This window comes from Callithrix jacchus, chromosome 14 (genome assembly GCF_049354715.1).
Source record: "Callithrix jacchus isolate 240 chromosome 14, calJac240_pri, whole genome shotgun sequence".
NCBI lineage: Eukaryota > Metazoa > Chordata > Mammalia > Primates > Cebidae > Callithrix > Callithrix jacchus.
In genome coordinates, this window is record NC_133515.1 from 89,469,774 (window position 1) to 89,490,909 (window position 21,136).

The 21,136-nt window shown below is 40.1% G+C and overlaps 1 protein-coding gene across 2 annotated transcripts in view; it reads left to right on the forward strand.

The window, feature by feature from the left end:
• The window catches only part of ASXL2 (ASXL transcriptional regulator 2), a 141,206-nt gene extending 120,890 nt beyond the window's left edge, over positions 1-20,316 (forward strand). For both annotated transcript variants that reach the window (XM_035272994.3, XM_078349759.1), the window contains 5 exons: positions 909-1,072; positions 3,693-3,789; positions 6,177-6,282; positions 8,054-8,771; positions 13,571-20,316. In XM_035272994.3, coding sequence (XP_035128885.2) covers positions 909-1,072; positions 3,693-3,789; positions 6,177-6,282; positions 8,054-8,771; positions 13,571-16,024 — 3,539 coding nt within the window. In that variant the 3' untranslated portion in view covers positions 16,025-20,316. The remainder of the gene's footprint in view (positions 1-908; positions 1,073-3,692; positions 3,790-6,176; positions 6,283-8,053; positions 8,772-13,570) is intronic.
• The last annotated feature ends 820 nt before the right edge of the window (positions 20,317-21,136 follow it).

Here is a 21,136-nt window from a genome sequence, read left to right on the forward strand (position 1 = left end):
CTCTCTAGCCTAGGCTGGAGTACAATAGCACAATCTTGTCTCACTGCAATCTCCACCTCCCAGGTTCAAGCAATTCTCCTGCCTCAGCCTCCTGAGTGTTTGGGATTACAGGTGTCCACCACCACACCCAGCTAATTTATATATTTTTGGTAGAGACGAGGTTTTACCATGTTGGCCAGGCTGGTCTCAAACTCCTGACCTCAGGTGATCTACCTGCCTCAGCCTTCCAAAGGCCTGGGATTACAGGCTTGAGCCACCATGCCCAGCTTGCTATTTTCATATGAAGAATAGCAACCTTTTGTCATGGCTTGCAAATATTTTTTTGAAGTTGGTCTCGTGTGTGTGTGTGTGTGTGTGTGTGTGTGTGTGTAAAATTTTTTTTACATTTTAATCCTTTGTGTACTCAGTTTTTTGAAAGATTGTAACCTTCTGGTTATGGACAGATTTCCTGAAACTGCTAAGCTATTAAATCGTAACATTTTTAGTCAATGTAAATTAAAATCAGTGGAAAAAAAAATTCATAGCAAAAGATGTCAGTACGATTTATAGATTTGAGTTTTCTTTCTTAGACATTCTTTGTATCATAAACTTTCTCAGTTCTTTTGGGGGGGAAATAGTCTAGTCTCAAACATAAAACGAATTTTTAGTATGGTAGAAGACCCACTTTTACCGACCTTGTTCTATTTTTGCAGAGAAGATATTACATTTTATTCTTTTATCCTCTATAAATGAACAAAACTTGTTAGTCTTGGAAGTATATCCTAAGATTTTAAGTGTTACCTTCTTTTCTTCAATGTGATATTTAAACACAATCTGTGGGTTTTTTAATACTGCACAGAAAGCTACAGTTTATATAGACACAGGACTTGCGAGGGAGGCCCAAATGATCCTTTTCCATGTTTCTGTAGGACAAATGAAAAGAACTAAATGTGCCGACATTGACGTTGAGACACCGGACTCCATTCTGGTTAATACAAATCTGCGAGCGCTGATCAACAAGCACACATTTTCAGTCCTTCCTGGAGACTGCCAACAGCGACTGCTTTTACTGCTCCCAGAGGTAGATCGACAGGTGCGTCATTGAACTCCGCTATTTATGTATACTTGTAAAGTGGTATTAATGGTAATAAGTGAGAAGTAAGAATATTTTTACATAAGTTTCTTAATAGGTGGGCTTCATAAGGCTTTTGAAGAAAAGGAAAAAATTATCCTACTAGAATTTCAATATTACAGAATTAATGTGACTGAATTAGGATGTAAGACATCCATAGAACGAAATTCAGGAGGAGGGCCAGGAAAGGTGGCTCATGCCTATAATCCCAGCACTTTGGGTGGCCAAGGAGGGTGAATCACCTGGAGATCAGCCTGGCCAACATGGTAAAATGTCAAGAATAAGCCAAAAACATGGGTCCAGGTAAATAAATACAGCTAGAAAGACAGCACAACATGGTATAACAGTGGTGTACTTAGGAATGTTTGCTGTTTGCATTTTTGTTACATTTTTCTAAGAAAAACATAACTTTCATAATAAAACCCAGTGTAAGTTATGCTTTAAAAAAAACAAAAGAAGCAAAAAGAAATGCCATAGGTTTGGCAAGCATCAAGGCAGGGACCAGAGAGATTTAGTGATTTAGCTTGGTCAGGAATAAAGTAAAAGTCTGAGACTTCAGCTTTCATCAATGAAAACGGTGTCCCAAGTCACTCCCCCTTCTGATCTTCTGTTTCCTCCTCTGTAAAAGGAAGATAGAACAATTATGATTCATTTAAGCTTTCTTCAATTCTGAGATTTTTTTTAAAAATTTATTATTTCCAAATACGAACTATGTTCTAAGTAATGTGATAGGTTTCCCCCAATCCCCAACTTCTAAGAATTTTTATTAAAATGATGAGAGAGAGATTTTCCTTAGTTTACAGTAAAAAGACTGTTATACTCTCTTGTTCATAGTAAGAGGATAACAGAGAATAAGTAAGCTACAGAATTCGTTATTAGCTAATTGACCTATAAAGTTAAAACTAAATCTTTGTAAATCTGAAAATCATCTTTCTTCTGGAAACTACCTTGATATCAATTTCATAGTGCTGTGAATCAGAACATGTCAAAGAAGTTGAGTCCATTGTCCAAAGAGTACAAATAAATGAGGTATTCTTACAGCAGTAGGGACAAAGAAGTAGTCCTTCTCGGTGACTGCTTTCCCTACCTTAACTCTTCTTGGAGAAATTACAGCTTTGAGGATGCCAGTTCTTGGATAGAACAAGTTAGGGAGACTGAAGTTTCAGCAGTTTTAAGAGAACCTCTTGAAGATTGCTCTCACCTTTTTTTTTTTTTTTTTTTTTTTCTTTTTCTTTAAGACTCAGGGTTGTTAGGCTGGGAATTTTAGTACAGGAGCCAACTTGAGGGCCTGTTTATGGAATGCTAATGCTGCTTCCTCAGAACTATCTTTTGACTGATAGCCTTTATCAACCTCTCAGTCTGGAGGATTGCCACATACAATTTTAGAATTAAAAGGAATCTTGGAGGTTTTCTAGTTATTTTCCCATAGTATGCAATCCTGGAGGGGTATTCTTAATAGGAGGTTACTTGGCTAGTCTTTTTCAGTTGTTAATATGGTTGGAGCCCACATTAATCTGAGTAGTATTGTCCTTATGTATAGAGAATATGAAATTTCGATTAAGTGAAATACAAACTATCGTCAGATGAAATTTAGAATGGTTAAAGAATTCTGACTGTCACTAGAATGAAAAGTTGGAAGTCATACGTCAGTGTGTGGAGTATCTAGCAATGAGCAGTAGAAAAATATTTAGACCAGAGAAAAACATAGGTTTGGATGAAAACACCTCTCTTTCAATATATTTGAAGGCCCATGATATAGAAGAGGTAAACTTAGTTATACAGAAAGCAGATTTGGGGGTTAAAATAACTTTTTTACAATTGGAGAATTAAACTGCAGAATAGATTGGCTTATAGTGGAGTAACTTGCTTATCACTGGAATACTCAAGTGGAGGCTGGATTAACTGCTCTTATAGGGAACTCCATTACCCTTGTACTAATTCTCTAGAGTATGAATCAGCAGTCAGCAAACTACAGCCCACTAGGCAATTTCTAGCTGACTGCCTAATTTAAAAAGTTTTATTGACTTAAAGCCACTCCTGTTAGTTTTCATAGTGTCCCTAGCTACTTTTGTGCTACAGTAGCTGAAATCAAGCCATACTGCCTGCAAAGTTAAAGTATTTGTGGTCTCTCCCTTTATAGAAAGTGTACCAATTTCTTCTGTAGAACCATGGGGAAATGATGTCAACCCACATAGGCTTACAAAGTTAAGTGGGTTGAGAAGAGTTCCTCAGTCTCAAGAACGTCCAAGTCATTTTCTTAATTTTCTTCAAAAGAAACTATTTTTGACTTAAAATTTACATTTAGATTTTTTAATTCATCTTTTTTATTTTGAATCTGAATCTGGGATTCAGTTTTATTTTCTACTGGGTGAATAGCCAGTTGTTCCAGCATTATATGTGTGGTTCTGTGAGTAGATTTTTAATTGTTAGGGAATGGACATGAATGGAGAGAAAGGAGTGAGGAAAGGTAAATAGGAAAGGAATGTAATATACATACATTCTTTTCTAAAATGAAAGGGAAGTCAAATACCACATGATACCTTTCACTTTCTTTGTAAGCTTTCCTTGGCTTATTCTTTAGGTTGGTCCAGATGGTTTAATGAAGTTAAATGGCTCAGCCCTTAACAATGAGTTCTTCACTTCAGCAGCCCAAGGCTGGAAGGAAAGACTTTCAGAAGGTAAGTATTCTACCTAATGTGTCTCCCAGGTGGTGTGTGCACTCGGAGCACCTCTCTTCTTCATCAGGTAATTAAGCAGTTTTGGAAGGTAAAGGACAAGATATTTCTATAGGATAGAATTAGCTATCCTTTGTGAAACACATTATTAGACTTCTATCTGGAGCCTGTGTAACCAGGTTAACACCAGATGGGGTCCAGCAAAATGTTTCTTTAATGATATAAAGTCTTCTAAGAAAATATAAATACAGATTTTGGGGCCCTGTTCCTAAAGACTCTGATTCAGCAATTCTACATTAATGCCCAGGAATTGAAATTTTAATAGGCTCCCTAATAAGAGTGTAGAATTAGTCATTTTATGGTGCTTTTCATCCCAGTTTATTAAGCAATGAAATAACCTCTTTATCACTGCCTAGCCTTAATGAAACTAATAGTAAAAGGAATCAGTGAGAACTTTTTTTAAAAAGATCACTTCGTTGAGGTATATTTCATATAACATAAAGTTCAGCCATTTGAAATGTACAGTTAATTGGCAGTCAGGACATTTTAGTAAGTATGGATCATGATTTAGAATTACTGACTATGATCACTGGTCTGCCATGTGTGCCATGCTTCTAATGACTGACTCTGTGTGGGCACTGCGTGTAGTATCTGTCAGTACTAGTAGTTCTTCACCTCTACTGTTGAAAAACACCTATGGTGTTTTTAAAAATATTGATGTACAAACACCACTGTCAATTATTTTGTTTTTATTGCTCTGGATTAGTGTCTCAGCTTTACTGGTTTTCTTTTTTCAAAGTTTTCCCCAACGATTCTAATATGCAGCCATAAGTAAAACCACTGGCTGAATTATTTTTATTACATCTCTTTTTCAGTATACATGGAAAAAAAATAGCACTTGAAAAGTCGTATGCCAAAGAATAGCCTAAAACAAGTGTGAGAGACTCTAAAATATATACATTTGTAAAGAGCACATTAGGAATGCTATGCATTGCTTATTTTCTGTCAGATCCCTGACAATTCGAGTTAAATGAATAGCTAATAAATTAATCTAGGTTGTTTCTTGAAATTGTTGGCTTTTTCCCATCCTCTTCTTTTAGAGGGAGTTCTATGTAGAAGGGATCTCTTGCTCTGATTACTTTGGTCCTTTATTTTTCCTATAGGTTTTTTTAAGGCAGAGACTCCCCCCCCTTTTTTTTCCCCAGAAAGGTTAAAACATACAAGTTACCAATACCTTTCTTTAAGAAGAAATTGGTAAAGGATTTACCTCCTCAGCCCCCGCTTTTTTTGTTAGTAGGTACTGTCAGCAGTGATACTACAATTATTATCAGTGTTGTTTTTTTTTTTTTAACATGCAAGCAGTGACTGCTGTTATATTTTATGGGCAACAAAAACTTGGAACACTGTGTGTATGTGAACAGAGTTCAATACATTTTATTCCTCATTTTCAGATACACAGTAGACTCAACGTCAGAAGTTCTGGGTTGGATTCTGACAACTAAATCCCTCTTTTTCCCAATCCTTTTCCCATGACTGTGATATTCACGGTCCTCTAATAATACTTTTCCTTTCTTTCTTCTCACCCCCAGGAGGTCTTAAACTTCAAATTCTGCCATTTCTACCTCTTATTTCTTGATGTCCTGGGTATTAGAGTATAAAAGAGAGCAGCCTATCTGAGCCACAAGTTTGAAGATGGCCTACCAAGCACATTCACTGTTCTCTGCTGATGGAGTGGGAAGGATTGAGGTGGTTGGTAGTATATGCAAATAAATGGTATATTCAGAGCAGCTGGGTCTTTCACATGTTGAGTACCTTCTTGCTAGAGCATTATCCTGGTACAGTTTCTGGAACAATTAGAAGACTGACAACTCCAGAATAACTCCCTACCTTTTTATGGGAATCTCAAATGCTTTTAAGTCGGGCCACAGCTTTTCTTTATGCAGTTAGAGGTAGAAGGCCTAAAATTAAGTTGCCTTGGAGAAACTGAACTTTTAAATAGTAAAAATGTCCAGTGGCATAGTTTATTGAAAGCACATCACTTTTTTTTTTCTTAGTGGAAAATAAATTGTAAGTTCAAAGTAAGAAATAAAATAAATCTGTATGGAATGTGATGTTTGGAGCGTGAGGAAGGTATCACAGGGAAGCCCAGGGAAAAGGCTCTGTCAGCTTCAGCTGAGTACTGAAAGCTACATGGAGTGGTGTGCAAACATTTTTATTTCACCTAGTGGCATTTAGGTCCTCCTTTACAGTGAGGAGGTTTGGGAAGTTTTGGTTACTTTCACATGATAGTATTCTGATTCTTGCATTAGTCTTTCATGATTTATAAAGAGTTACATGTGTGTTGCAAATAGCATTTTTCTATTGAATATCCTTTTTTGGGTACATTACAGGTGAGTTTACACCTGAGATGCAGGTGAGAATTCGGCAAGAGATTGAGAAGGAGAAAAAAGTGGAGCCATGGAAAGAACAATTCTTTGAAAGCTACTATGGGCAGAGGTAATATTAGGACAGGTTCTATAAACCAAATGTTAATTCTTGCATATATGTCATGTAGTGCTTTATCTCATTACCTTAACAGAAAATCTAGGCCCTAGTTTCCTTCTGGTTTTTTTGTCTCACTGATTCTTCTTTAGGAAGTTTTTTTCTTATTATAAATCACAGGTTCACAGAATTAGATTTCTCATAATCCATTATCCTTAGAACTGTCATTGTAGGTGAGATGGTTTCTTTAAAAATAAATTTTTTTAAAAATCTTGAATTAAGAGTTCCATTCTTTGCAAAGATTGGCTTTTCTTTGGTTACTTTATAAGACAGAAGAATACTGAAGTTCGTTTTTTTTTTGAAACAGAGTTTCCCTGTTGTTGCCCAGGCTGGAGTGCAATAGTACGATCTTAGGCTCACTGTAACCTCTGCCTCCCAGGTTCAAGCAATTCTCCTGCCTCAGCCTCCCAAGTAGCTGGGATTATAAGCGTGCACCACCATGCCTGGCAAATTTTGTATTTTTAGTAGAGATGAGGTTTCACCACGTTAGCCAGGCTGGTCTAGAACTCCTGACCTTAGTTAATCTGCCCTCCTCGGCCCCCAAAGTACTGGGATTACAGACATAGGCCACTGCACCCGGTCAGAATACTGAGGTTCTGTCCACTCTTTATAGTAGCTAATTATCCCAAAATGTAGCTATCAGGAATCACCAAGGAATCTTAGGAATTCTGTAACGTGGACTATTAGAACTAACCTGTAATTAAACAGCCTCTCCTCTTTAAAAGGCACGCTGGGAGATGTACATAGCTGAATCAAGAGATGAATTCTGTTTAAAAGGGGCTGTAGCCTAAATCAGTTTTTTCCCCCAACAAAAGGTCCAACAACGAAATTATAATGAGACATTTAAATAGATAGTAATGGAAACGTTTCGTTTGGAATAGGATTGAACACCTAGACTCCTACTTGTTAGTCTCCCTTCCTTCCTTCTGGACACCAGTGGCAGCCCTTAAGGAGACCCATAACCACAACTTGAGAACTAAGCGCTCCTCTTCCTTGTCTCCAACTAGTGTTTATCTATCGCCTTCACAATCATTTAGGAAAGATTCCTATTGAGGTTAAGAATTCCATAAGCAGCCTGGCACTGTGGCTCATGCCTGTAATCCTAGCACTTTGGGAGGCCAAGGTGGGTGGATCATGAGGTCAAGAGATCAAGACCATCCTGGCCAACATGGTAAAATCCCGTCTCTACTAAAAATACAAAAATTAGCTGGGTGTGGTGGCTTGCACCTGTAGTCCCAGCTACTCTGGAGGCTGAGGCAGAAGAATCACTTGAACCCAGGAGGCAAAGTTTGCAGTGAGCAGAGATCCCGCCACTGCACTTTACCTTGGTGACAGAGCGAGACTCCGTCTCAAAAAAAAAAAAAAAAATAGTTCCATAAGTTTTGGCCAGGCACAGTGACTCACTCACACCTGTAATCCCAGTGCTTTGGGAGACCAAGGTGGATGGATCACTTGAGCCCAGCAATTTGAGACCAACTTGGGCAACCTGGCAAAACCCCATCTTACAAAAAAAATACCAAAAAATGAGCTGGGTGTAGTGGTGTGTACCTGTAGACCAAGGTTCATGTGGGAGAATCACTTAAACCTGGGAGGCAGAGGTTGCAGTGAGCCGAGATTATGCCATTGCACTCCAGCCTGGACAATGAAGCGAGATCCTGTCTCAAAAAAGTTCTATAAGCTGATTTTTCTACATTTCAACTAGAATATCTTTTTTCCCCCTTTTTAGTTCTGGCCTGAGCCTTGAAGATTCTAAGAAATTGACAGCTTCTCCCAGCGATCCCAAAGTAAAGAAAACCCCAGCTGAACAACCAAAATCCATGCCTGTATCAGAGGCCTCTCTTGTCAGGATAGTTCCAGTAGTCCCCCAGTCAGAGTGTAAAGAAGAAGCATTGCTTATGTCATCACCAGGCAGTAAAGAAGAGTGTGAAAGCCAAGATGAAGTGCCGCCAAACTTCTCTACATCCACAGAGCCCATGCTTTCCTCAGCTCTCAATATACATGAGCTTAGCAGCGTTCTTCCCATCAAGTGCCCAAAGGATGAGGATCTCTTGGAGCAGAAGCCAGTCACCTCTGCTGAACAGGAATCTGAGAAGAATCATCTCACCACAGCTTCTAATTATAACAGAAGTGAAAGCCAAGAATCTTTAGTTATATCGCCAAGCAAACCCAAGAGTCCTGGGGTAGAAAAAGCAGTAATGAAGCCCATAGCAGAAGCAAGTCCACAGAAGACCACTATGAAAGAACCTCTAGCAACTCCTGTTGATCAGAGCCCAGAAAGCCTCAAGAGGAAGTCTTCCCTCACCCAAGAAGAGGTCCTTGTGAGCTGGGAGAAGAGGCCACGTGTCACTGAGAATCGCCAGCACCAGCAGCCATTTCAGGTCTCACCACAGCCCTTTCTCAACAGAGGGGACAGGGTCCAGGTGCGAAAAGTACCACCTCTCAAGGTAAGAGAGTGGGAAGAATTGAAAAGGAGAGATGATCTGAACCCTCTGTTTTTGGTCATAACTACTAAATTTCAAGTAACGTGTGGTAGTTCTTAATGCAGAAGCAGTTGGATGTATTTGATAAGCATGTAACTATGGTCTTACAGAAATAAAATAATAAACAGACATTCAGAACTGCAGTCCTCCTTATAGGTCTTTCCTGATGTTTGAATAAGGAAGGTACCTGGGCATCTAATGTAAACCACCCCCATGCTCACTACTTAAGCTCAGAGGTACCTGGTCTCAGAATTTTAGATTTAGACCAAGTAGAATTTAAACGGACTCTCAAAAACTCAGTTATAATTCTCAGCCTTTATAGAACTTCTCCACAGGAACTCTTAGATTCTTACTGCCTCCACAGGACTTCTTAGATTCTTAGTGCTGGGATTACTGGTGAACAGAGCAAGCTCCATCTCAAAAAATAAAAAAAAGAATCTATTTTTTTTTTTTAACCATTAACATACACTGTCATGTATTGCCAGAGATTCTGATTTTTGTTACAGTCACTTTTACTATTCTTTCTTATAAAGATATTAGAAACTTTTCTTTAATAAATGTCATTCACAGCTTATCTCCAGACCTGAGAGCTGAGTAACTGTTTAGGTTTTGCTATAAATATTGCCAAGACCCATCATTTCTATTTCTTTACCTATAAACAGACTGGGTTACATTATATTTTGTCTGCTTTCTGCTAGTCCAGAGAGACTACACAGAAACCTTAATCCACCATGACCAAATTAATATAATTTTATTTTTTTCCATTCTTTTCTTTTCTCTTTCTTGTTTCCCTCAAAAACGACTTCTCCAGAACCTCTTTGCTTAGTCCTTATCTCAAATACTGCTTTCTTAGACAAAGCTTAATGTAATTTATAATGGAACAAAACCTTTTAAACAAAATTTACAATGTGGCATAAATGTTATAACTTAGTTACACACATATGTATATAAAAATTATATGGCTGGGCACAGTGGCTCACGCCTGTAATCCCAGCACTTTGGGAGGTGGAGGAGGATGGATCACGAGGTCAGGAGTTCAAGTCCAGCCTGACCAACATGGTGAAATCCCATCTCTACTAAAAATACAAAAATTAGCTGGGCATAGTGGTGTGTGCCTGTTTCCCAGCTACTCAGGAGGCTGAGGCAGGAGAAATGCTTGAACCCGGGAGGCAGAGGTTGCTGTGAGCTGAGATCACACCACTGTACTCCAGCCTGGGCGACAGAGCAAGACTCTGTCTCAGAAAAAAAAAAAAAAATTGTATACATATACATGCACATTATATGTTTTACATTCCATATACAGTAAGCCCTCTGTATCATCAAGTTCCGCATCCTCAATGTTAGTACAATATTTTCAACCACCACCTATTGGAAATATTTAGAAAAGAAAATTAGGCCAGGTGCGGTGGCTCAAGCCTGTAATCCCAGCACTTTGGGAGACCAGGGCAGGTGGATCACGAGGTCAAGAGATGGAGACCATCCTGGTCAACATGGTGAAACCCCGTCTCTACTAAAAACACAAAAAATTAGCTGGGCATGATGGCGCGTGCCTATAATCCCAGCTACTCAGGAGGCTGAGGCAGGAGAATTGCCTGAACCCAGAAGGCGGAGGTTGCGGTTTGCCGAGATCGCGCCATTGCACTCCAGCCTGGGTAACAAGAGCAAAACTCCGTCTCCAAAAAAAAAAAAAGAAAGAAAAGAAAATGAAATACAAATGTAAAAATACAGTATAACCATTTATATAGCATTTACATTGTGTTAGTTATTATAAGTAATCTAGAGATGACTGAAAGTATATGGGAGGATATGTGTAAGTTATCTGCCAATACTATGTATGCCATTTTATATAAAGAACTTAAGTATCTTCAGATTTGGATATCCTCCAGGGTCCTGGAACCAATCCCCCATGGATACCAAGGGATGACTGTACACTTAAAAAGAAAAGGGTTGAATCTCTCTGCTCTCTCAGGGTAGAGCTTCTTGGTAAATTAAATTGTTATCAGTGCCTGGACAACTTTGAGTGGTTTTGCACTTAAAAAGAAGTATGATTTATTCTGCATAATCAGGTAATAGGGCTATTTACATAAGTAACTGAAACTTATTTTTAGTTATTGAAACCTTTAATTTTAACCACTTTTAATGGTTGTTCTTACTTGATTTCAACATGTTATTAATGATTGTGTCATGATGATAGATATCATGTATTATGCTAGGTATAGTGTTACTCTCAAGAATATTCTTTTATAAAGTTGTTTGTCCCTAAATAAATTCTTCTAAACACCTTTCTTGTATTTACTTCTTTAGTTTTATCTAGTTTTTTTCCCATTTTTTCCCCCTGCAGTTTCTTTCATATGATATAAATAAAGGACAGTAACTGCTTCTTTCTTACTGTGGACAGCCTCTAAAATACTATGTGCTGAGTAAACATACTATCTAGGCTTGTTAGAATTGGATGTAAAATAGATGTATCTCTTAGAGAGATGAAATCCATTTCCTGATGGAAAATAGATACTTTGTGATGCCTGCTATGAAGTCCCATGGCTCTCACTTCTGAATTAGAGAGAATCAGTTTTTCAGGACTACCGATCTTTGGAGAAATGAGTATTGCAAATCATTAAACATGTTTAGTGACTTTATTATTATTAAGAACATTAAGAAAAATGACATGCATTTTCTTAGAGTGTAGTGGGTTGATTTATTTTAATTAAATGCTTTTAGAACATCTTAACAGTTGTTTGCTCTTTTAAATTCAACCAGTTACTAGAAGGGTCCACATTTTGATGCATTATCAAAGTATTATTCAGGACAGGAGGCAGATTTGTTTCAGACTGATGAGTTTATGGTATGAAAATCATGGTTTCGGCCGGGCACGGTGGCTCAAGCCTGTAATCCCAGCACTTTGGGAGGCCAAGGCGGGTGGATCATGAGGTCAAGAGATCGAGACCATCCTGGTCAACACGGTGAAACCCCGTCTCTACTAAAAATACAAAAAATTAGCTGGGCATAGTGGCGTGTGCCTGTAATCCCCTCTACTCAGGAGGCTGAGGCAGGAGAATTGCCTGAACCCAGGAGGCGGAGATTGCAGTGAGCCGAGATCGCGCCATTGCACTCCAGCCTGGGTAACAAGAGCGAAACTCCGTCTCAAAAAAAAAAAAAGAAAATCATGGTTTTGGCCAGGTGGGTCACTCCCGTAGTCCCAGCACTTTGGGAGGCCGAGGTGGGTCTATCACTTGAAGTCAGGAGTTTGAGACCATCCTGGCTAACATGGTGAAACCCTGCGTCTCTACTAAAAATTAAAAATTTTTTTAAAAGCTGAGAATGGTGACAGACGCCTGTAATTCCAGCCACTTGGGAGGCTGAGGCACGAGAATTGCTTGAACCCGGGAGGGTGGAGATTGCAGTGAGCTGAGATTGTGCCACTGTACTCCAGCCTGGGTGACAAGAGTAAAACTCTGCCTTTAAAAAAAAGAAAATCAGTGGTTTCAAACATGACAGACATCAGAATCTCACAGTGGCTTTTTAGAAACACATTTTTTTTTTTTGAGCTGTAGTCTCCCTCTGTTGCCCAGGCTGGAGTGCAGTGGCACAATCTCGGCCCACTGCAGCCTCCACCTCCCGGGTTCAGGCTATTCTCCTGCCTCAGTCTCCCAAGTATGGGATTAGAGGTGCCTGTCACTACGTCCAGCTAATTTTTGTATTTTTAGTAGAGACAGGGTTTCGCCATGTTAGCCAGGCTTTTTCAGGCTGGGTGCAATGGCTCATGCCTGTAATTCCAGCCCTTTGGGAGGCCAAGGCAGGTGGATCACATGAGGTCAGGAGTTCCAGACTAGCCTGGCCAACATAGCGAAACCCCATGTCTACTAAAAATACAAAAATTAGCCAGAGGTGGTGTCACACACCTGTATTCCCAGCTACTCGGGTTGCAGAGGCACAAGAATCACTTGAACCCAGGAGGCAGAGGTTGCAGTGAACCAAGATCACACCACTGCATTCCTGCCTGGGTGACAGAGCAAGACCCTGTCTAAAAAAAGAAAAAAAAATTCCTAAGGTCCTGGGGGTTCTAATTTGTATATTTTGGGATAGGACCCAGAGTATGTATATTTTTAAAATGTTGCTCAAGTAAATATAATACCAGCCAGAGATGAGAATGGCTGGTAAACATTATGTACATACTCCCTTGTGTGTGGGGGCATTATGGGGCCTCCTGTAGATCACACATTGTCTTCCTTCCAGTGCTATCTAGAAGCCTGTGTAAATTGAGATAATCCAGCCCAACTCTGTGTGCGTGTGTGTATATGTGTAGAACAGAGAAGAGCAAGTATTTTCCCCTGGACCTTGGTAGTAAAGCTAAGAAGTAAAAGAAAAAAGCTAAGAAGTGTTATGGGTGTCTGGCTTGCTTTTCTCTTCTTTCTCAAACATAGACACACTTTTTAAAAACGCAAAGACCATAGGAAGCTTTGTGTCATAATGAGCACTTGTAAAAATAACATTATGAGGAAGTTGAGGTGGGAAACAGGCATGGGGATTTAGGGTGAGAGCAGAAGCAGTCATCTTTGGCACCAATAGAAAAAGTGGATGTAAGGACCCTAGAGACAAACTGGTGTTGCTGTCTCCAAGGTTTGACCTCTCAGCCATAGACCTCCTATGTTTGTCACAGGTACTGTAGTGTTCGTCTGTTTTTCAAATATGAGGGCTAATGCAGTTTTGTTATTCTTATAAATGAAAACTAAGCTCTGTTGTTTTTCCCCCTCTACTTTTTTCAGATCCCGGTCTCCAGAATCTCCCCAATGCCGTTTCATCCATCGCAGGTCTCTCCCAGGGCTCGTTTTCCAGTCTCCATCACTAGTCCTAACAGAACAGGAGCCAGAACTCTTGCAGACATCAAAGCAAAAGCCCAACTGGTCAAAGCACAGAGGGCAGCAGCTGCAGCTGCCGCTGCAGCTGCCGCAGCTGCCTCAGTTAGAGGGACCATTCCAGGACCTGGCCCAGGGGGTGGACAAGGTCCAGGAGAAGGTGGTGAAGGGCAGACTGCTAGAGGAGGCAGTCCAGCCTCAGACAGAGTCAGTGAAACTGGAAAGGGCCCCACACTGGAACTGGCAGGAACTGGAAGCAGGGGAGGTACGAGAGAGCTTTTACCCTGTGGTCCAGAGACTCAGCCCCAGTCTGAGACCAAGACCACCCCAGGCCAGGCACAGCCTCTTAGTGTCTCTGGAGCACAACTACAGCAAACCCCCCCAGTGCCTCCAACACCTGCCATCAGTGGAGCATGCACAAGTGTCCCATCACCAGCCCACATAGAGAAATTGGATAATGAAAAACTGAACCCCACCAGGGCAATAGCCACAGTGGCCTCTCGCAGCCATCCACAGGGGCCCAGTAGTTGCAGACAGGAGAAAGCACCTTCTCCTCCAACAGGTCTTGCTCTAATCTCAGGTGCCTCACCTGTTCATTTTGCAGCTGATGGCATAGTTGAGCTCAAAGCAGGTCCCAGTAAGAATGCACCTAACCTTTCAGCTTCATCAAAGGCAGATGCTAGTGTGCCAGTGGCTGTAACTCCCTCCCCTTTAACATCTTTGTTGACCACAGCCACTTTAGAAAAGCTTCCTATACCCCAGGTCAGTGCAACTACAGGACCTGCTGGATCAGCTCCACCCTCGAGCACTTTGCCAGCAGCCTCTAGCCTTAAAACCCCAGGAACTTCTTTAAACATGAATGGACCCACTTTAAGACCAACCTCGAGTATCCCTGCTAATAATCCTTTAGTGACTCAGCTGCTTCAAGGCAAAGATGTTCCCATGGAGCAAATTCTGCCTAAACCTCTCACCAAAGTTGAAATGAAAACGGTTCCACTGACTATGAAAGAGGAAAGGGGGATTGGAGCACTCATAGGTACCAACACAACAGAAAATAGCTCCAGAGAGGAAGTTAATGAGAGACAGTCCCATCCAGTTATACAGCAGCAGCAGCAGGGCAAAACTTTGCAAAGTAAGCAGCTCCCCCAGGTTCCAAGACCCCTTCAGCTCTTTTCAGCAAAGGAGCTGAGGGACTCTAGCATTGACACACACCAGTACCAAGAAGGACTAAGTAAAGCAACCCAAGATCAGATCCTTCAGACTCTCATTCAGAGGGTTCGGAGGCAGAATCTTCTCTCAGTTGTACCACCCTCGCAGTTCAACTTTGCTCACTCAGGTTTCCAGCTGGAAGACATCTCCACAAGCCAGAGGCTCATGCTGGGTTTTGCTGGCAGAAGGACATCCAAACCTGCAATGGCAGGGCACTACTTACTGAATATTTCTACCTATGGCCGGGGCTCAGAGAGCTTTAGGAGGACCCATTCTGTAAACCCTGAAGACCGATTTTGTCTAAGCAGCCCCACTGAAGCCTTGAAAATGGGATATACAGACTGTAAAAATGCAACAGGAGAGAGTAGCAGCAGCAAAGAAGATGACACTGAGGAGGAAAGTACCGGTGATGAGCAGGAATCTGTCATGGGGAAAGAGGAGCCCCACGTTTCCCAGAGTACTGGCAAAGGTGATGCAAGTTCAGCACCCCACAGCAGGGAGACTCTATCTACCAGTGATTGCTTAGCTAGCAAGAATGTGAAGGCTGAAATAGCAGTGAATGAGCAAACCACTTTAAGTAAGGAGAATTACCTGTTCACTAGAGGTCAAACATTTGATGAAAAGACCCTAGCCAGAGATCTAATTCAGGCAGCACAGAAGCAGATGGCTCGTGCAGTAAGAGGTAAGACAATGTGTAGCAGCCCAGAGCTTTTCAATTCTACTGTTCTTCCTCTGCCTGCAGACAGCCCCACCCACCAGCCTCTACTCCTCCCACCCCTGCAAACCCCGAAGTTGTATGGAAGCCCCACCCAGATAGGGCCAAGCTACAGAGGCATGATCAATGTCTCCACCTCATCTGACATGGACCATAACTCTGCTGTACCAGGTAGCCAGGTATCTAGCAATGTAGGTGATGTCATGTCATTTTCAGTGACTGTCACTACGATCCCTGCTAGCCAAGCTATGAATCCCAGCAGCCATGGCCAGACCATTCCTGTTAAGGCCTTCCCTGAAGAGAACAGCATAGAGGGCACGCCTTCGAAATGTTACTGCCGCTTGAAAGCCATGATCATGTGCAAAGGGTGTGGAGCTTTCTGCCATGATGATTGCATTGGCCCCTCCAAACTGTGCGTCTCCTGCCTTGTTGTTCGGTAAGGAGACTAGAAGGAGACACGCTGTAAAGGAGGGGGAAGGGAAGGGTTGACCAGTTGGGTTTTTTTGTGTTTTTTTTCGGTTTTGGTTTTTTTTGTGTCCTTTTGGAATCACAGAAATAAACAAGTAGGTTTCAGTTGTCTTCAGAGACAAATGTTACTTAATCAGGAATACAAAGTACGTTATAGAGGAAGAGCACCTTGTATAGTAAGTCTGAGTCAAGCAAGACTTTGTGAATTTGTGACAAGTTTGCACTTAAAAAAAATCATGTAAATATGTCACATTTTGTTTAACATTATTTTCCACGTGTTTAAGTAATAATGTATTACTTTGAATTCAGATTTATGTTCTACTACTTGTGACTCTGAGAAAAGTTTAATGCCAGCATGGTGAAAGGAAGCTGTCTCCCTTCTGACATTTCCTAGGAAGCTAGGAAAAGGAAAGTGAATGAATGACCATTCACACTGATTGTATCTGGACAGTCTGGCCTCGGGTTATTCCTAGATTATTCAGCCTTTGCAGGACTTGGATTCAGGGCTTAGTCCCTTTACCTTAGGTGGAATCTTCTTAAGTTGAAATTTTTGGCAAGGTATTCATTTCACAGGTAGTGTTTCAGACTCTCAAAGCCCTAACTTGGTTCTTGACTTCCATGGACTAGTACTGTTGCCAAGCACTCTGCTTGGAATTTGTGGATCCCCGCTGCTCCCTAATTGCACCCCCTGCCCCGAGACAGTGAATGTAGTCTATGAAGGGAGTACCTCTCTGGGACCCCCTGTATCGTTATAGGCTGTGCAGTGCAACAATTCCAGCAAAAACATTCTGTCCTGCACTTACTCATTTACTCTTTTTAAGTACTCATATAAAATGACCAGGGAAGTGTTATTGATTGGGTGACCTGACCTACATCTTGTTGAGCAAGGGGAGTGAAACCACAGAAACTGTTCAATTGAATTTAAAGAACTTTGGAGAACAATTCTGACACTAGAACGAGGTAGCCTCTCTTTTCCTCTTCTCTCCCAACCTATGAACCTAGTGCTCTGTAGTCAGCTGTTACAAGTAGAAAAGCTCACCAATGCCACATTTGTTCATTCTGTTCAACCTGTTAGACCTCCCAGGCATCTGCACGTGATCACATAATCTTATATCTTACTTTACACAAACGTGTATGTGCACATACATAGTACAAGACACTTTTCCTGTTTTAGAAAATATGTCCCCTGTTTGGATTACTGCTGTCTGAGCACTAGAAATTTCTAATGTAAAGGGGCCTTAGTGAATGGCTAAGGGAACATCTGGAAAGGAAGAAAAATTTCTTTGCCCCAAAGTTTTTTTGTTATTTGTTTTTGTTTCTTTTTCCTTTTTTTTTTTTTAATCCTTCTATAGTGACTGAAGAATTTGTGAGTACATAATATTTAGAACATGGTTAAGGAACAGTAAAATAAACCTTCAGTTTACCAGAATTTTGTATTAAATGGGCGAGTGTCCGTTTGCATCATTTGCATGTTGATTTCAAGTCTCCTAATTTGGAATGTGTAAAGTACAAATGTTAGTGCAACATAGTACAGTTGTATTTGTCATTCATATTCGGGATGTGATATTTACAAAATGCAAAACAGTTTAAACCTGTTAAGTCACATTCCAAATTAGGAGAAAACACGCAATCTCTGTTTTGCCCCCATTCTACTACCCACCCCTGCTCACCCCACCCCAATATCACACACTCTTTAATGCTTTCCCACAGTCCCTACTCTGCCCCATAAGAAACTCACTGTTTTTCACTTTTCACTTCTGGCTTTTTTGTGGCCCAAAGCCAATACAGGATTAATATCTGTGTTCCAGCTTCAGTCAGGACAGTATGTTCTTCCGTCTTTCCCCCTTTCTTCCACCACACACACTGCTAAGAGATAAAAAAGACTGCAAGGATCAGGGATAAAGAATATATTTTCAAGCCAAGAATCAGTAGGAAACAAATCATGGTGCTCCCAAACATTCAGTACCTTAGGCAATCCAAGAAGGGTTTAAAGAGACCTGTTGCTGAGTAGAACTCTCCCTGCCCCACCCACCCCTTCACTCCACCATAGTCCCAGGGCTGAGGGCTGGTCTGCATGCTGGAAGAGGTTGAGAGTTTCAGAATTGACTGCATGCTAAATGTCAGTTACCAATTTGGGTTGATGAAAGTGATTTTTCTGCTTTACTCCTTTCCTATCGGAAAGGTTTTTCTCTGTGGTTCCCTTAACTTGAGGATGAGCAGACTATAACCAGGAAAGGAGAAAAGATATCAGGGATTTTTAAGTTCGTTTAGAAAGCAAACCATATTGTGCCTCTTCATCTTGACCCAGGCTATTATAGATAGGTCCTAAACATTGCTGTTCACCAGATTATCTTAACAAGTAATACTCAGCTAAATATTTGCATTTAGGAATACTCCTAAAACAGATATTGCCAACTAGATAACACTGCCTCAATCTTGACCAGATGAGAGAACAGTTAAATTCTCTTAGGTGAGTAGTAAAATTGAATACCAATCTATTTACCAGTTTGTTTCAACACAGGTTTCAAGTGGAAAGCCATTAATCTTATAAGCTGAACAGAAAAAAACATTACAATCTGACCTTTTAGAAAATGAAGCAGTAGAAACAAGAAAACCTTCGAATTATTAGTATGGTACTCTAACAGCACCTTTAAAGTAATCTTTACCTTAGTTTTTGAATTGTTTTACCTTTCAGCTCAATCTGAAGAGTTTTAATAAATGCTGAGCTTATTCTTAGGGTATGACCTGGCATTATTTCCAGTGACTAGTCGGGCATTATGCCTGATGCATCCGCCTTTCGTGTATCCTTCTCCAGCCTTCAGATACCCTCCACTGCAGGTCACCTCAGGAGATAGCATTATTAATATAGCCTCAGTCTTGTTTATAAAGATTCTAAGTTGTCTAGTAAAGAAGTCTCCCTGAATCTTAAATTAATTTTGATTGATTAGAATTTTCCATCCTATTAAACAGAAAGTAAAGCCAAATAACCTGGAGTTGTTTGTCCTGCTTCTGTTCCTTAACCCCTGTGCTCAAGATACTGAAGCTATCTGTGGTATTTCATGTAACATTTCTAAGAGCTGGCAAGTGGGAAACTTTTCTTGGGGTGGAGAGAGCATATCTATTGAGCTGTGAAGGCATACAGATGTACATGTTTTAGATCTTATCTCAGATTTAAATAGCCAAAGGAAGACCTCATTGCCTTCCAGGTGAAGGTGCAAAGTCATACATATTAATGACCTGACAGTTAACATTCTGTTGATTATTATTGCCTTTCTCCATCTTAGAGAGCCATAACTAACTCTCTGGTGAAGTGATTTGCTGTAAGGGGGTGGGGGGTGGGGGGCTTCTCTGGTCATTACACTGCTATTTATTTCTAGAATTCACTGTCAATCAATGAGCAGTGCCAGAGTGTTTTCTCTTTGACTTAGAGGTTTCACATGATAGCAAGGAGTGAAAAGTCTCCCAGTCTCATTCCAACAGTGTGCTAAGTAAGTAACTTGGCCAAGGGTAGTTTCAGCTCAATTTATAGAATAGTCCAAAGAGACTCTGAGAAACATGATGATAGGCAGGGACCTTTTCTACCATGTTTCAATACCTACAAACCTATTGAAAGAGAACAGTAGGTAAAACATTTCCTAAAGTTGAAGCAATAGCTTCGTAGATTCTTGGTTACTTTATTTTTTTTAATGCTTTACATTTGATACAACTATTAAAGATCAATTTTAAAAATAGCTTTCCAGTAATATATTTTAAGTAATATATATTTTAATATCTATGTAAAAAGTGACAGTGGAAGACTTTGAATTTCTCATATGTGGTATGTTTGATGTAGGACCTCACTGTTAAGGCACAAATTATTTCAAAGGAAGTTACTCTAAAGACACTCAGATTATTTCAGAAAAATGCAATAAGGGGAATAGTTTTGGGGTTTATTTTTTATTTTAAAAGAAAATTGACTTATTTACCACAAGCTATTTTTTTCCCTTCTGGCTCTAAGGTTTGTACAGACTGGTTTGGTAAATGCTAAACTTTTGTGTCTTTTGCCTTTTTAAAGGAATTGTTAACATTGGAATTGAGGGTATGTACAGAGAAGTTGGTGTCAACACCATTTAAAAAGTCATATTTTTTCACAAATATAGAAAACCATTTTACATAAGAATTTTAAGTATTTGCAATAAATATATGTATATAGATTGTATGTATTCCTATATTCTTATTTTTCATTTTATTATTAAGTAAAGATCATTAAAAGTGAAAATAAAAACCTTGGAGTTTTTGGTGAATTTTAAGGTTTGACGTACATCTGAGAGTGGTGTGGGGAAGGGCCTCAGTTGTTGCCTTATACTACTATGGGATGGTTCCCACAGATCGTATGGACGAGAGTAAAATGAGGAACTTGGTGATAAATCAGGATAGTGTATTTGTTTCAGAATTTAAGTAAAACTGATTAAATTTTCCTCATCTGTCTGTATCCATGTTTTCTCCCTTAATCTGTTTTGTCTCCTGACTACCTAACTTACTGGAAGAGTGAAGAAACGTGGTGCAGCCTCTTTCTTAATGTGCCCATTGTTTGCTTCTAAATCAAAGACTGGTAAGGAAATATCTCAGGGGAAAAAATAGATTTTCCTTTCTCCACAGTGGTTAATAATTCTTAGCAGAGATATACTGCCACCACCTTCCAGGCCTTAGGGGAGTATGAAGAAATACTCTCTTGAAGATGATAGAAAAAAAATTTTTTTTTCCATTTCTCAGTTCTCTCAGAAGCAAATTTCATAGCCAGTCACGTCCTTCCTGCCTGTCTAATCTGGAGAGTTTAAAGAGCCAGGAGAATTGTGTGAAGAGAACCACCTGTGCCTTGATTAGGTTCTATTTCAGCATGTGACACTTGAATTTTGAACTCCCTTGTGTCAGAAAGGGTAGCTATGGAAATGAGAACTGAGCCAGTTGTTAGGAGAGGTTAATTGTATGCCATGCCGAGATTCCTGTCTAATTCACGAGAACTAATTTGTGGCTACAAAGTAAATACCTGATTTTAGGATATGATAGGAGCAGAATGGTGCCTACATGGTCTTTGTAAAGAAAGG